The sequence below is a fragment of the Phalacrocorax aristotelis genome, chromosome Z, assembly GCF_949628215.1.
Source record: "Phalacrocorax aristotelis chromosome Z, bGulAri2.1, whole genome shotgun sequence".
Lineage (NCBI taxonomy): Eukaryota > Metazoa > Chordata > Aves > Suliformes > Phalacrocoracidae > Phalacrocorax > Phalacrocorax aristotelis.
The window spans coordinates 40,992,531-41,009,091 of NC_134311.1; the positions used below are offsets into that span (position 1 = coordinate 40,992,531).

The following is a 16,561-nucleotide window of genomic DNA, read 5'->3' on the forward strand; positions in this document are numbered from 1 at the left end:
TGAAATAACTGTAACTCAGGTTACTTAGAAGCTACAGAAAACCCCTGCCTTAGACTTTAGTACAATTTTTCTCAGAACAGTTTTGCTTGACTACCTTTTTGATGGGCCACCCATTAAACAATTTCTACCTCCCTGGCAAATGTCTGCAGAATTAATCTTTACCAAATTTATCTTGTCCCCTAAATTGTTGCTTGGCTCTTTATCTGTTAGTTCTGGGTCTGGAGTGGGGTTTTGTAGTTGTTTCTTAAGTGCTATACATATTGAATTGTATATTCAATATTGTATATTGAAAAGACTTGTTATAGTTAACACTGCAAACCATAACCTTTAGATCTCAGTTATAGTAATTTCCTTAGGAGGATTAAAACTCTGCATTTCAGGAACACTGATTTATTCTGTTTGTCTCTTTGATGAGATCCATCCATCTGTGCTCAGTTTAATACAACAGCCAGAGGAAAGCAAATATTAACAGGTTGACATATGTTTATGTGGTCCGGGGGCCAGGGTGTAAAAGATAATCCTTACTATTAGTTCTTTTACTCTTTTTTGGGGAGGAGTGGGGGGCATCTATTGCTTTGTCCTGTGAGTTCAAATATGAAAAATAACTGTTTTGTTTTCATGTTACAGTGGTTTGATTAAGCTCATGACCCCAAATCCTGTTAAGTTTTTTTGCCAGTTTACATGGATGTATATTATTGTATTTCAAATGGATTTATATTACTGTATTTGCATGTTACTGGATACAGTCACCTTTTAAAGTCCCTTAAGAAATTTCTAATAGTTTCTTCTTACACTTACTGTCTTTTGAGGAGTTCTTCAGCCTCCTGAGTGCCCCTGGAAAACAGTTACCTTTCATAATATAGCTGTATTTCTCGGCTAAGGTGTATGTTTGCACAACACCTTCTATCTCAGTATTGATCTTAGTATTCACATAATAAAGACAAATGTTCAATGAGGGCTTTCAGCTATTAAAATTAAGGTTAAGGAGGATTCAGTACCAGTAGCTTTGGTTCCTGCTTAGGTTCTTAGCGTTAAACTCTTATTCTGTTTCTTAGTTATGCCCTACAAGATCCTGGCTTCTTTGAGGTTTGGCAATGGTTGTAGGTTCAAAGCCTAAGTTTGAACTTAAAACACATTGGATAACTGTGTGTTTGGTGTTAGTAGCTGTGGAGAACGGTGTAAATATTAGGGACACTTAAGCCTGAAGGAAGGATGATAAATGTTAACTAGGTGTGTACAAGTGTTATATAATTTGAGACTTTCATTTAGCGATCAAACTTGCCATTATGGCAATACCTGTTGGGAAGTAAATCTAAAATGGTCTATGAAATGGTGAGGGATATTGTGGTCATAAGTGGTTGCAGATGGCTGCACAGGCACCAGCATGCGGTTCTGGCTCCTCAGAGAAACCAGAATCATCGTCAAGGAGCTGCGATAGCAAATAACTGTGGCTAGTGTCAGACCCACTGCAAAAGCCCTGGTTCTGATACCTGCGTGCCCAAAGAGTTTCACTGAATAACTGTGTGACATAATTCAGTGAAGAGTAGCTGGGAATTGGTTGCATCTGGTTATACCATTCTGTATCTGATCTGCTGCGGTACTGTATACTGCATACTCCAGTACGTCTGTACCTCTGTTATAATAGGGAGCCCAGGCTTGGACCCTGCATTCCATATGTGTCTCACCAGTGCTGATTAGAGTGGAAGAGTCACTTCCCTTGACCTGCTGGCCACAGTCTTCCTTAATGCAGCTCAGGAGGCTGTTGGCTCATGTTAACTCAGTGTTCACCAGGATCCCCAGGATCTTTTCTGTCATGCTACTTTCCACATGGTCGGCCCCCAGCATGTACTGATGCCTGAGGCTGTTCCTTCCCAGGTGCAGAACTTTGAATTTCCCCTTGTTGAACTGCATGAGGTTCCTGTTGACCTCATTGTCCAGCCTGTTGGGGTTCCTCTGAATGGCAGCACAGCAATCTAGTGCATCAGATTTCCTACTACTTTCCAACTCGTAGATCTCTCAGAGATCCAAACTATCCATGTTTAGCAGACAGAGCTTATTTCAGGTAAACCTCAACAGGCATGAGTTCTATGCCATCCCATTCAGTGCTGGTGATTGTAACAATTTAGAGACAATTTTCCCTTTTCTTGAAGTTTTACCCTTTCTCGCAGTCACCAGTGCCAAACATACTTGTGAGAAGCAACCTGTTAATGCTTAGTAGGTGACTTTATCACAAAAACATGGCAATGTATTGATCTTAAAAAGTTATGAATGCCTTAATGGAGATGAACTGTAGCAAGGAAAATGTCAACTCTTGAGTTTCAAAATAAAGTAAGAGCCATAAGAAGTGTATCATACAAACAGAAACATGTCTTCTCCTCTCTGGAAAACTTTATTTCACTGGTAGAAACACATCTGCAATGTCAAAACCTACTTGAACAAGATTTAGGAACTACCCACAAATGCAGTGAGCTGTGATTTCAAGCTTTTTTTATACAACAAGGAAGGTAAACCCCAGTCTCACTTTGAAAACTGTGTGTGCTGAGGAAAACTACCTGGACTAGAATTTGAGCCATATACCACGGAACTTCACTGTACTGTAGCATAAACCTGACAAAGAAGAGAGAGAGACACACACAGAAGCTCTACTGGATTTTTTTTTTAAAAATCAAGCCATCTGAATGCTTGTGTAAATTCGTGTCCTGTTGGCAAAAGGAGTGAGTGGTAGCTTTCTAAGTACTGGCTCTTCTTCCTCGAGATAGGGGGGAAAGGACCAGAGAAAACTCAGCTATTTAAAAGTCCCTTTGGGCTAACTACGTAGAAAGATCAGCCAGCCTCCAAGAGGTCACCAGCAGGGCAGCCTAGAATTGAAGATCTCCCGTATGAGGAAAGGCTGAGAGACCTGGGTTTGTTCAGCCTGGACAAGATAGATTGAGGGGGGATCTCATCAATGCTTATAAATATCTAGAGTGGGACTCAGGAGGATGGGGCCAGACTCTTTTCAGTGGTGCCCAATGACAGGACAAGGGGCAATGGGCACAAGTTGCAACACAAGGAAGTTCCATCTAAAGATGAGAAAAGACTTCTTTCCTGTGAGGGTGCCAGAGCAGTGGAACAGGCTGACCAGGGAGGTTGTGGAGTCTCCTTCCCTGGAGACATTGAAAGCCCACCTGGATGCGTTCCTGTGCCCCCTGCTCTGGGTGTGCCTGCTCAAGCAGGGGGGTTGGACAAGATGATCTGCTGAGGTCCCTTCCAACCCCTACCATTCTGTGATTCTGTGATGAGATGTTATTTCATCACTGATAAATGCCCTTCATGTTTAAAAAGGAAATGTATTGAAAATTTCTTAGACAACTGGGAAATTTTCCATGAACAGTAAAATGGAAGCTTACAATGGGGAGATAGTAAAAAAAAAAAAAAAAACACAACCCAAAACTGAACCCAAGCCCCACGTTGTTTTGGCAAGTTTTTAGTCCAAAATACAGAATATTGTTTTCAACTACATTGCCCTAAGGAGCCTTCAGAAGCAGGGCAATAGGCTTTATATTTTTACGTTTTCCATTTAAAGAACAAAAACGTTACTGTTTTGTCACTTAGTTTTAAAGTTAGGATAATACACAGCTTAATTTTCTATACTGAGACTACTTTTTGTTAATTGGTTTCCTGTTCTGCTTTGAAGTTCAAAACTTGTATGATCAGGAAACATCTTACTCTGTCACAGCTGCCCTTTTCATATCAAACTTCTCCCCTGAATATATGATGTTGTTGTAGTTCTTTAAATAGTTCTTGTGTCCTGGAACATGAAAGGTAATCAGGCATATTTAACCTTTGGTTGTGTAAGTGGAATCACAGCATTTATTCTTATGGGATGTTGGGTACTGGGGGAGCATAGGGTTTGAAAAAATAGAATCAAGGTACCAGATATAAGCCCACAAGAGTAAAGCTCCCTCACCAAGTGGATTTCTTAGCTCAAAATACAATATTATGTCATTCAGTACCAGGAGGAAGACTCTCGTTTGAATTGTTAAGAAGTTAGACCCAGTGCATCAGCAGATCAAACTGGGTTTTTTTGTGTTTCTGTAATTTATTCTGTTTCAGTTAGCTGGATTCTGGCACAACGTGGGTTAAAAAATTATTATTTTTTTTTTAGAGAAGTTTATTGTACAAACTATTCTACTAAAAACTCTAAAGCCTGTTAAGGTCAGGGTAGGGAGCAAAACCTTTTAGATTAATTTGTGTTCAGGATTATGAGTGGTCAAGGGGTAAGGCAGGATGGCTCTGTTTACTACCCATGTATTTCATACCACTTTATAAATTACTTGAATAGGCAATTTTTGTTTGCTGCTGGTTGATATAGATAAGATAAAATATGATAATACTAAAACAATAACCTTAAATTTCTCAAAAAAATAAATTGGATACATTAGGGCAGAACTTTAGCTTGGGTTACGAATGATGATCTCTGCAAACTGGCTCCATCTACCTTTGGTGTTCATGGGACTTGGAAAAAAGCATATTTGTTTAAAAGTTGAACTTATATACATAGTGCTCTGATTTTCCTTTTTTTAAAAAAATGTAGTTTCACAGCATTGTTACGTATCCCTGACAGTGAAGTTAACATTTGCACGATGGATTGTCCTTAACTCAGACATTAGTAGAGGGCACTGCTATAATGTGATAGGACCATTTATTATGAGTTATATAAAAATTTAGGCCAGCAATTCAACCTGGATTAATGTGTTTTCCTCTCAAATATAAGGCTTCCACTGGCAGTTAAAAAAGTTGGTGGTGGGGTTTGTTTTTGTTTTGGTTTTGGTTAGTTTTGGGGTTTTTTGTTTGTAAACTGATTTGTATTTGAATTGTATTTATGTTGACTTCTTAAAGCTAGCATATGAGGACTGCCTTTCTGAGGACTGTGATATATAATGTAATGTCAGCATTTTACTAAAACAAATTCCTTCAGGAATATGTTTTGCATTTATTCCAGCATATCTCTATGTTCCATCTTCTCAAGTAAACGCATACAAAAATGCCAAAATTAAAGAAATCATGAACATTTGTTGAAAGAACAGCTATATTAATTTTCATTTTACAGACAAAAATATTAAATATTACTTACTGCTTTATTAAAAAGTTGCTTCACTCCTCTTCTGATGAGTACTATGCGTCGTGTTACCTGGAGGGCAGAGCTGTGCTAGCAGTATCCTAGAGAAGGGCTGTTGAACAACATGGACTTGAATAAGGGACAGCTACAGCTTTGAAAGGAAGTCCACAATGTATGATGCAAAATATGAAAGAAGGTCATAGAGTAAGAATTGATGACAGTGATAAATATTTCAGAAAAATGGCTATGATAGATGAGTAATACATGATAACATATTACACTTTCCAAGGTTACCTGAATTTTTCTTGTTATTACTGTTAATGCTTGGAGCCCTGCAGCTGCATGATCTTGCATTAAAGAGATACTTATTTTCATTAAAGAGATACTCCGGTCTGCTATGCTACTGAGATACAGAATGATGAGGTGGGGACTCACAGTGTTTTCCTGCTTTGTTATATCTGAAGATGTAATGTTCAGAGGAACATTTTTCTCTTTGTGCTTATACATTTTCGACACCTAGTGGTACTAAGTGTAAATTACTGGAAGTTTGTTAGGAATACTGTCTTACCAGCAGTGAATTCATAGTGGAGAAGTGAAGCATGTCTTGTAGCTCAGCCAGAATGGAGTTAATTGTTAAACTTCTGAAAAATTACAGTGAAGGTTTTAAGAAGAATGTGTAACAGGTATTTTTGCTCCTGTACCATCCTTCAGTTGGGAAAGAACAAGAAAAGGCTTTCCATGACCCTTTCATATAAAAGCTCTGTGGGACAGAAATGGATTTGTTCAGTGACATCACAGTGATGCTGAATAACAGGAAATATAGAGAAAACGAAAGGTGTGGTGGAAAAGGAGCTGAGCAATTACAAGAGAAATTTTTCTGCTCAGAGTTAGTCAAGTGTGTGAGGTTGACTGAAAGTTGCAAAAGGGTATCACGAGAGTAGGCAGTAAAATGACAGACAGGTAAAGTAAATTGTAGATCAGTACGAAATAATGCAGATGGAGAACAAATACACAGCACATGCACTGTCTCTCTTTATTGCAGTACAGATAACACAATGATGCCACTCCATGTATCTAACTTTTGGTACTTTAGGTATATCTCAGATGTAAACAGAACAGAGAAAGCTTCAACAAGGGTCAAAGGGATGATCAAGCTGTGGAGTATCTTCCACCTGAGAACTGAACTGACCTGGGTAGGACTCTTCAACCTAGAAAAAGTACAGATGAAGGTGAATGTGTCTGGTGGGTTGACCTTGGCTGACCTCCAGGTGCCCACCAAGCTGCTCTATCACTCCACCTCCTCAACAGGACAGAGGAGAAAATATGATGGAAAAAGTTCATGGGTCAGCATAAGGACAGGGTTATCACCTGCCCATTACTATCACGGGCAAAATGGACTCAGGGAAATTAATTTATTGCCAGTTAACAGAAGGACAGTGAGAAATAAGAACAAATCTTCAAACACCTTCCCCCCAACTCCTCCCTTCTTCCCAGGCTCAACTTCACTCCCAACTCATCTACATCCTTCCCATGAGCAGCACAGGAGCATGCAGAATGGGGGTTGTGGTCAGATCATAACACTTTGTCTCTGTTGCTTGTCCCTCCTTGCACTCTTCCCCTGCTCCATCCTGGGGTCCCTCCCACAGGATAGTCCTTCACAAACTTCTCCAACATGGGTCCTTTCCATGGGCCACAGTTCTTCATGAACTGCTCCAGCATGGGTCCCTTCTACAGGGTGCAGTCCTTTAGGAGAAGACTGCTCCAGCATGGGTCCCCCGTGGGGCTATAGGTCCTGCCAGGAGCCTGCTCCTGCATGGACTCTGAGGTTCCCTCAGGGCATGTCCACCTGCTCTGGTGTGGGGTCCTCCATGGGCTGCAGGTGGATATCTGCTCCACCATGGTCCTGCATGGGCTGCAGGAGCACAGCCTGCCTCACCATGGTCTTCACCAGGGGCTGCAGGGGCATCTCTGCTCTGAAGTAGAGAGCAGAGGTGCCTGGAGCACCTCCTCCCCCTCCTTCTTCACTGACCTTGGTGTCTGAGGGCTGCTTCTCTCATATTTTCTTACTCCTTTCTCACACAGCTGTTGTACAGCTTTTCTTGCTCTTTTTAAAATACCTTATTACAGAGGCACTACCAACATTCCTCATGGGCTCAGCCTTGGTCAGCAGTGGGTCGATCTTGGAGCCAGTGAAACTGTGTCTGACATGGGGGAAGCTTCTGGCATCTCAGAAACCACCCCTGCAGCCTGCCTGCTACCAAAGTCTTGCCATGTAAGCCCAAAGTCAAGAGCGTGTGGAGAAGGCAGGGGGAAGATTTACTGAAAACAAGAAATGGAAAGGAAGCTGGTGGATCCAGGCTCAGAAAAAAATGATGTATCATGGATGATAAAGCTCTCAAACTCCTTACTGAAATGTTTCCATGGCTTTAAGGAGAGACCTGATCAAGTACTTGAGAGATTCAGTAAGGCTACCACATAGGTAGCATTCAGCTAATGAACTTCTAAGCTAAGTCCTAACTTTCAAGATGCAGGGAGGGTTTTGTGGAGGAAGTGTTATATATTTTGGCCCCAACTTTTACTCTTCTCTTGGCCACCACTTACAAACTTGAAGACAGGACATTGCCTGAGTAGACTTTTGATATGAGTCAGTAGAGACATTTTTCTGTTATAAGGCTAATAGGAAAGAACAGAGAACAAGGCTTAAATACTGAAAAATGTTAGGAAGTAAATTGTTAGGTCCTGTAAATGGGCTTAAAACAATATGTACATGCAAAATATTATATGAATGAAGTAAGTTCATATATGACTTTATAATATCTGTTTGTTAGAGTTTTTTAAAGTATCAATAATTCTCAGAGTAGCTGACAAGAATGAACTCATTTTTAGTAATTTCAGTTAGCATGGTTTCAGTCAGTAGAAATGTGAAACTAAGTAATGTGGCCTAATGATAAAATTCTTCTCCAGGTTCAGGATTACTGCAGGCTTTATTGTGAGGTATAAATGGTATATAAACTTCATACAAAGTTCTCAGTGTTGAGGAATTTGGTCCTACACAAACAAAATTAATTTCTTTAGCACTCATGTACCTTGCTTGTTTTGTATGCTGACTTATACCCACAGGATGCTTAGATTATGTATTATGATAAGATACTTATATATATATCTTTTACCAAAAAACCCTCCTAAGCCCAGAAATGCAAATATTTTGACTAAAACAGTATAGATTATGGAGAATGGGAAGTTCAGAAAGGATACTACAGTTAATGGTGACTCTTATGCATGCTTAGATATGGTGCACATCCTTGAATGTGTATTTACCAATATTCTCAACTGCCAGGATTTGCCAATACAATACTTTTTTCTCTCTCATCTTTCCCTGTCTGCCAGGCACAGGAGGAAGTGGCAGGAGTATGTTCATTAAACAAATGAGGATTATTCATGGATCAGGTTATACAGAAGAAGACAGGAAAGGCTTCACAAAACTGGTTTACCAAAACATATTTACTGCCATGCAAGCAATGATCAGAGCCATGGATACTCTCAAGATACAGTACACATCCAAAGAGAACGAGGTAACCCAGTACAAAGCAGATTCTAGTTTCAGCCCGTGAAATTTTAGTTTGTACACAAATTATCTGAGTCATACCCTTCTACAGGCAGAACCTTAAAAATCCATGTCTCATGGGGAGTTTGGTGCCCCATTGTCAGATGCTACAGAGCAACAGGGAGTTCCTTGTGGAAAGAGGGTCAGGGTGCATGGGGATGGAGCTGGCTGGGAAGGGAGAATTTTCAAAGTTGCAAGGTGGTAATAAGTACCAAAAAAACACCCAAGTTTTTTTGGAATCTAAGTTGTAGAATATGCAGACAGAGCCTGGTTTGTCAGTAGAGCTCCAGAACAAGGAATTTGGGGTCTGTTGTAGGAAAACATCGGATCTGCTTGATGCTGGTGTACTTTGAAACATACCATATATAGCCCTTTGATGGATTTGGTTAACCTTGATGTACTTAAATAACATTAAAATGTAGAACGTCTTCTCCAACCATTTTTGAGTTTCAGTATATGTTACGCAATTACATTTTTGGTTTCAGTGCTTAGGGTTGTAGGAATATAAAAAAAATCATCTTCAGTTAAATCAGTTGCATCCTTTGCATCTGTCTATTGCATCAGTTGTTCAAGTATCACAAAGAATTTGTAAGCAAATTATTGGGTGATATTTGTTTAAATTAAGAGCAATTTCCAGTTGGCTAAATTATAGTGTTAAGATAGGGAAGACTGTGTAGGAAGTATTAGGGCAGAAACAATTTGTAGAATTCATGGGGTTTTTAACTGAAATACTATATGAAGAAAATATAGTTGATAGCCTACTTTTCATTCAAAAATATGGCTGCATATGAACAATACCAAAAACAAAATTATGATCAGATTTTTTATCATTTAAGTTGGTTTGTGTTATTCTTCTTAGGGTTATAGAGAATATAAAAAATGTTGCTTAAAGTAAAGGACTGGGAAATTATAATTATTTTTTATCACAAAATAATAGATGGTATCAGCAAAAACAAATTCTGGATTTCAGAGAGCTTAGGTAGTGGAGTAATTCTTTCCTTTGTAAGAAGAGTATTCTGAGGGTTAATAAGCTGTTGTTTGCAAAACAGCTTTAGATGCTTAAGAAGACAGCAGTTACGGAAACAACAAATCTGATTGTGAATATACTTCATCCTAATTCAGATATGTATATTTTGAGGAAAAACGATGATAATCAGAATCTATTTGAAGAAATACATTTGCACTGCCTCTTACTGAGTTTTGGAAGTTTTAAAAAAATTTTTTCGCATTAAGAACAAAATATGAAGATGTGCTAAACAGCAAAGTTGTTCTGGGCTCTGAGAGCTGAGCTGGATACATTCCCATAACACATTATTCTGGCTGAATTCTGTTCTTCATGATAGCTGTGCTGCCAGTGTCTTCAGGTTTGAAAGATTGTAATGCTATTTTACAGTTGTTGGAGAGAGGCAGGATTTGGTCATGTGCTTCTTTAATAAAGGTAACAAAGTGCTAAGCAATAAGAACACAGTTTTGCAAGTGCAGCTTCAGTGGCATTTAGAAAACAAAGTCATTTTTGCTTACACATGGAGAAATTCTTGAGATACAACATGAAAATAACGACACATTGCCCCAGTCACTTTGCAGGAGACAGATGCATTTTAATCGATCATTGACGTAACGAATATAGTGCAAAGTACCATAAATCTTGTAATTGCCTTTCATTAAAGGATCTTAATCCTGTAATGAAAAACAGTTGACAGCAACAGTGATAAACAGATGAGTTGTGATTCTGCTGTCATAATTGTATTGCAAACGTGTGTGTCCAGTGACCATACAGAAATTGTCCAGCATGCTCCTCCACATTTCAGTACCTCCATCTTCTCCACGGTATGCCGCCTTTTCCCTGAAAAATTTGTTTCCCTCTGGCCTTTTTATTAGGTTTGTTTGTTTTGTTTGTTTTTCTTGTATCCAGTTTGTGCTTTGACCAGGTCAGATTTTCTCTTCTGTGGGCCCTGGAATTCTCTGGCTGCTGAATATCTTCATTTGATGGTTTTGTAGCGGAGAACAGATTGTTCTGTGCAGAGTGTCTCTTCCCTGTAAGTGTGATGTGTGTGAAAATCTGTAACTCATGGATGGACAGAAGCTTTAAAAAGGCCTCTTAATCTCCTTAATGTTTGCAAATAAAAGCAAGTTTTATAGAAGGTGTTTAAAGAGGTGTTTTATTGCTGTTGTCAGCTGCAAGTATTTACGTAAATGGTCTAACTTTTTATAGGTGCTGCATTGAGATGGGAAGGGGTTTTTGTTTTGTGTTGGTTTGAAGTTGCTTGACCTTTAAATTTAACCGAGCAGGCAATTTTTATAGGTGTTGTGTTTGAAGTTGGAAGGTATTTTAGCATGTTTTGGGTATATTTTAAGCATAAATCCTGCAGATGTCCAGGACCCTAATAATTCAAGGGATTATTATAGTACTAGCTAAACACCACAATTTTGGAATAGGTTGTTTGATTTGTTTTTTCTCCCTTCTTTCCTATTATAACCACCCTATAAAATTTGTTGCTAATTGGAGGGGTAGGGGGTGGGATGGAGGAAGTAATATTTATTATCTATATGTCACTTTTTTCAATGTTGTAGAGTGAAAATTGATAAATTGAGTGTTGGTTAAGTAGCCTGTTACAGTGCAACGTTATTTACGGTCTCTGAGAATAGTGGTTTTGTGTGAGGGCTTGAATGAACTGCTTTTCAAACGCTACTTCTTTCCATATGATAATAGAGACTGCCAAAAAGCAAGAGGAAAGTTTATAGTACCCTGTCTCTTAGCTTCTTTGAGAAATTGTGATTGAGTTAATGTGAATCTTAAGATAAGCAAATGAAAGAAAGAATGTACATGTGAGGCAAAGAGAAATAGAAGATCAGCTGATAGCTGAGAAGTAGTGAAAGCTCTTTTTCACTGTCTGATATTTCTTTTAATCAACATAAAGTCAAGTATAGGAAAAGAAAATATCAAACAGGAGGGGGAAGAAATCAGGTGATGTTGGAGGAAGGGAAAACATAGCTTTACATTCGTGAGTATATGTCAATCATAAAAGGCAGCTTTTAAAATATTTCCTGGTTGCTTGACCATGCCAGTCAGTCACATCTTGCTGGACTATGTTGGTTTTTGCTGTATTACAAATATGCAGAAGAAAAAGCTTGTCTAAGACTATCTGAACTGGAGATGCAACAGACATTTTAAAATAGTCCACTGAAACTTTTCCCTTGCCTTCCAAACTAACATGTATCCTATATCACAGGAAAATCACTCTATTTTCCTTCTCCGCTTAATGCCACATGAGAAATTTCAACTTATTTGCATTTAAAAAACAAGTATGCAGTTAACCCACTGGGAACACCTTCTTATATAGTTGTTCAGGGTGAAGCTCATAGAATAGGAATTCAGTCCTGTTGTTGTGGGTTGGTTTGTTTTTTGGAATACCCTGGTAAGATGACAGTGCATATCTTTGCAGTTAAAGCCAGATCTTTGTAGCAGTATAAACAGTTACTTTTTTTCCTAAGGAGAAAAGTAGAATACTGTGTAAAAATGCGTTTCAGAAAAAGGTCATCATGTTGCATCTCCAAAACATTTCTTGCTCTCAGTAAGTAATAAACCTGTATCCTTCTGTCTTACAAAGTTGCCCTGACATGAGTGTGTGTCAGCAAAACTAATATTTTTCTGAAGTACTACAATGCCAAATGAATTGTATGGGACAGGTAATTTTAATGTATGCCAGAAAAGGGGAATGCAAAAAGACAAGTACAGTAAGATGAGATTTGGGAATTACTGAAGGAAGTCTTGTAGCTGGGACAAATGGAAAAAACAGGGAAGAGTAATTATTGGTTGATTTCATTGCATGCTTGCATTTGGAGATGTGGAAAATGACATAACACAGTTTTTTTCTTCTCTTCCTTTTTTTCAACCTTAGCAGAGAAACAATTGCTCATAACAGGAGGTTTATTTAACAGTATTCTGGTGGTATTAATATTACTTTATGCTTTTAAAAATACTTTTTCTTTACAATCAAATTTAACTTTAAAGATGCCATACTTTGAGAACTGTTTTTCATTGTGCTAGCGCTAATGCAGGTGAGAAAGGGTTAGAATGTATAGACAGTGTAGATGTATTTTTAGCAGTTTACTTTATAGAGGCACCAATTCAAAACATTCCAAATCAGATTGCATCCTTCTTCATAGCAAACATGTTTAATTATGGGCCAACATAAAAAGTATGGGTCTAGGCACCCCTAAACAGAGGTTCTAATTTGATTTTCCAAGGAAATGAGACGTATGTGACCACACTAATTGTATCTGTCTTTGGACCTTCTGTTTGATTTCAGTTGAATTCCACAAAGAGGTCGAAGTTAAAAAGCTGAAAATCTTGGATTCAGAGAGTTTAGCACTCCTAGATGGTTAAAAATAGAGAAAGGAGAAAGCTTCCTCAAGTAACCCAGTTGAAGTAAAAGCTAAGAATCAACAGAGAGGCTCCTTTCAAAGTACCCGTGGGAGGAGCTGGCATTCACTCAGTCACAAAATGGGGTTTAGCTTCCCATGCATGAGCATGTAGCATCATACGCTTAGACACTTGGGCACACAACATCAAACTTACCCCCTGGTACCAAGGTCAGGCTGACAGGCCTGTAGCTCCCCGGATCCTCTTTCTGGCCCTTCTTGTAGATGGGCATCACATTGGCAAGCCTCCAGGGATCTGGGACCTCCCCTGCCAATCAGGACTGCTGGTAAATGATGGAGTGTGGCTTGGCGAGCTCCTCTGCCAGTTCCCTCAGTACTCTTGGGTGGATGCTGTCTGGCCCCACAGACTTGTGAGTGTCCAGGTGGAGCAGCAGGTCGTAAACTGCTTCCTCTTGGATTATGGGGGGTTTATTCTGCAAGCCGTCCCTGCCCTCCAGCTCCAGGGGCTGAATACCCTGGGGATAACTGGTTTGATGGTTAAAGACTGAGGTAAAGAAGGCATTTAGTACCTCAGCCTTTCCTCATCCTCAGTTGCAGTGTTCCCCTCTGTGCCCAATAGGGGATGGAGATTCTCTTTGGTTCTTTTTGTTGTTAATGTATTTGTAAAAACATTTTTTGTTATCCCTTACAACAGTGGCCAGACTGAGTTCTATCTGGGCTTTTGCTTTTCTCATTTTCTCTCTGCAAGACCTAACAAGGTCTCTGTAGTCTTCTTGAATTGCCTGGTCCTTCTTTCAAAAGCAGTAGACTCTCCTTTTTTTCCTGAGTGTCAGCAGAAGCTCCCTGTTCAGCCAGGCCGGGTGTCTTCCCACCGGTTCATCTTGAGGCACCTGGGGACAGCCTGCTCCTGCACCTGCAAGACTTCCTTCTTGAAGAATGCCCAGCCTTCCTGGACTCCTTTGCCCTTCAGGACTGCCTCCCAACCCGTGCCCTGAACAGGCCAAAGTCTGCCCTCCAGAAGTCCATGGTAGTGGTTCTGCTGAGCCCTCTTCTTGCTTCAACAAGAATTGAGAGCTGTCATATCATAGTCACTAAAATCTTCTTCCTCCCTGGAAGACCATAGGCTTTTTCTTGTTATTTTTTGTTTTGTAAATTATTTTTTGAATGAGAACATGGCCTCATTCTAGAGTAAGGAGATTAAGTATCCACTTTGGGGGATTAAAGTTGTGTGCTGCTTTACATGAGCAAATATAAAATATGTTAATACTGAGTTAACTGCTTTTCACGTGGAAGTCAGGAATGAAATTTACCACTTCTTAAATTATAATCTTCCCTGCCACACATGGGATGTGCGTGTGCTCAGTTGGGACTGTGTGCTTGTTTGTTGACATTAGAATATGTGGGACTTATGGTTGTGTGGGGAGTTTTTGTTTGCTTCTTTTCTCTTGGTTTTGTTTTGGTTTTTTATGATCACATTCATCAGAATGCTCTATTGTAATTAAAAATTGCCAGACCCCTGATGGGACTGTTTCCAGTAATGCCACTGCCTTGAATGGTGGAGTTCTGATTCTGGTGTGTCACAGTAAAAGTGTGTGCTGTGTGCTTATCAAAAATAATGCTAGTTACTAATTATTATTAAGAGACCTGTTGGAGTGATGTACAGGCCTGTAAGTATGTGGGCCATGGCTTCCTTTAACTTTAAAAACTTCAGAGTTTCTCTACCATGCCATCTTGCTGATGGGGGTAAATACTGGGATCTACTTCATTTACTTATCCCTGCCAATACTAAAGATGTTTGTGTCATTGTTTGCATTGCTCCATTGAATTTAGATAAATGTGACTGGCTAGGTTTAGAGTTGTTTTTTGCTTTTTCCTTTCCTTGTTTGATAAATTCAGAATTATGGGGTGCTGGCAGACTTCCTTCCTAAATAGTTTCTAGGCAGACCTAGATGCAAAAGCAATATTGGCACACTTGCTTTTTTTCTTAGCATGCAAGCTCCAGCTACCTACTTTCCTGTTTTCTAGTGAAATTCCTGTATTCATTTGTTCTTCAAAATAACTGGCTGTTGGTTAGAAATCTTCAGGTATTTCTTCACCTTTTAAAGTCACAGAGCTGCCAGAAATCTTGTTAGATTTCTGGCATAACAAGTTAGTCTCCTAACTTATCCATGAATCCATTCCAAAGCTTTGTGTCATCTTCTTGTTATTTAGTTCAACATGGGGGGTTCTTTCCTTTGTTTGGTGTTTTGGGCTTCTTTGGTGTTTTTTCCTTTCTGTCCATAAAATCTTATGTTTGGATTCTATGTATTTCATTTTGTATTTGGTCTTTTGCACTAGAGGAGATGCTTTAGCTTACCAGAAACAGAGCTAACCTTTCCAATTCTTTCAACTAATTATAACAGCCTTTTGGATGTTCTAGGAAATAAACAAACTGCAGCAATATCACAAGTAGAAGAGCAGAAAGGAGAAAAAAGTATGTCTTAAAAAGCATATACATTTAAGGTTTCTGGCAGACAAGTGAAGGGTGGGAGAAAGAGTGTGTGTATCTATTGTATTTTTAAGAAAGTTTGGGCTGAACTGACTTATTTGGTCTCTAATTTGAGTTGCATTTGTGATAGCAGTAATTTTTTATTTCTTAGGCCTCCTGATCTTTGAGGTAGGTGTGTAATTCCTTCTTTAGAAGGAAGGCATTTTCTTTTAAAATACTAGCAAGTGCACTTGTACATTAAATTCTGTTGTTTTTAATGAAAGTAAATATTGGTGGATACTGCTTTCATGGTGAGAAAAAAAGTCTTCTGACCACTAATAGGGCCCATATTTTCCTAAATATGGAAGTTAGGCCAGAGGTACATCAGTAAGTCTACCAAAATCAGGTACTTCTCAGAGCTGATACTTTCTTAGACTTTTTCCAGAAAATGACCTATCTGTATCTTCTGGAGTTCATTGAGGCTTTTTCCCTTGACATGGCCTTTCATGGCATTTAACATAACACACAAAAATATACAAGCACACAGCATGGAAGTAACTAGGCTTGATTTTAGTGCAGTATGAATAATTGGGCAGAAGGCCTTCAGCCAGCAGTGAATTCATTGTGCCTACTTATCTTGCTATACAATGTTATAAAACTTACTGGTATGAACAATACCTATAGATAAGAAGTGATCTGATAATGAAAAGGAAGGACAGTGGTGATGGGAAAAAATAATCAGTGATGTAGACCTAGTAAGTGAAGACTCCAGGCTTAGTTTTGTGCTTTGAAATGAGGCATTACATCTAAGGGCAAATACTAGAAGTATATGTACAAGTGCTTAAGATTTTTTGGCTTTTCAGAGCAGACTTTGATGTTCTGCAGACCAAATATCCTTTCTGCTCACCATACTCCTTCCTTCATAACAACTGAGTAATTCCATTGCCGCCTTGTGGCTGCAAAAGCATTATTTATTGGCAACTGCAACCAAGGGAAGCTTGGTAAA

At 39.1% G+C, this 16,561-nt stretch overlaps 1 protein-coding gene across 1 annotated transcript in view; it reads left to right on the forward strand.

The window, feature by feature from the left end:
* LOC142050121 (guanine nucleotide-binding protein subunit alpha-14-like) overlaps positions 1–16,561 on the forward strand; it is a 69,237-nt gene that overhangs the window by 16,112 nt on the left and 36,564 nt on the right. Inside the window, 1 exon segment of the mRNA XM_075078468.1 lies at positions 8,489–8,673. Coding sequence (XP_074934569.1) covers positions 8,489–8,673 — 185 coding nt within the window.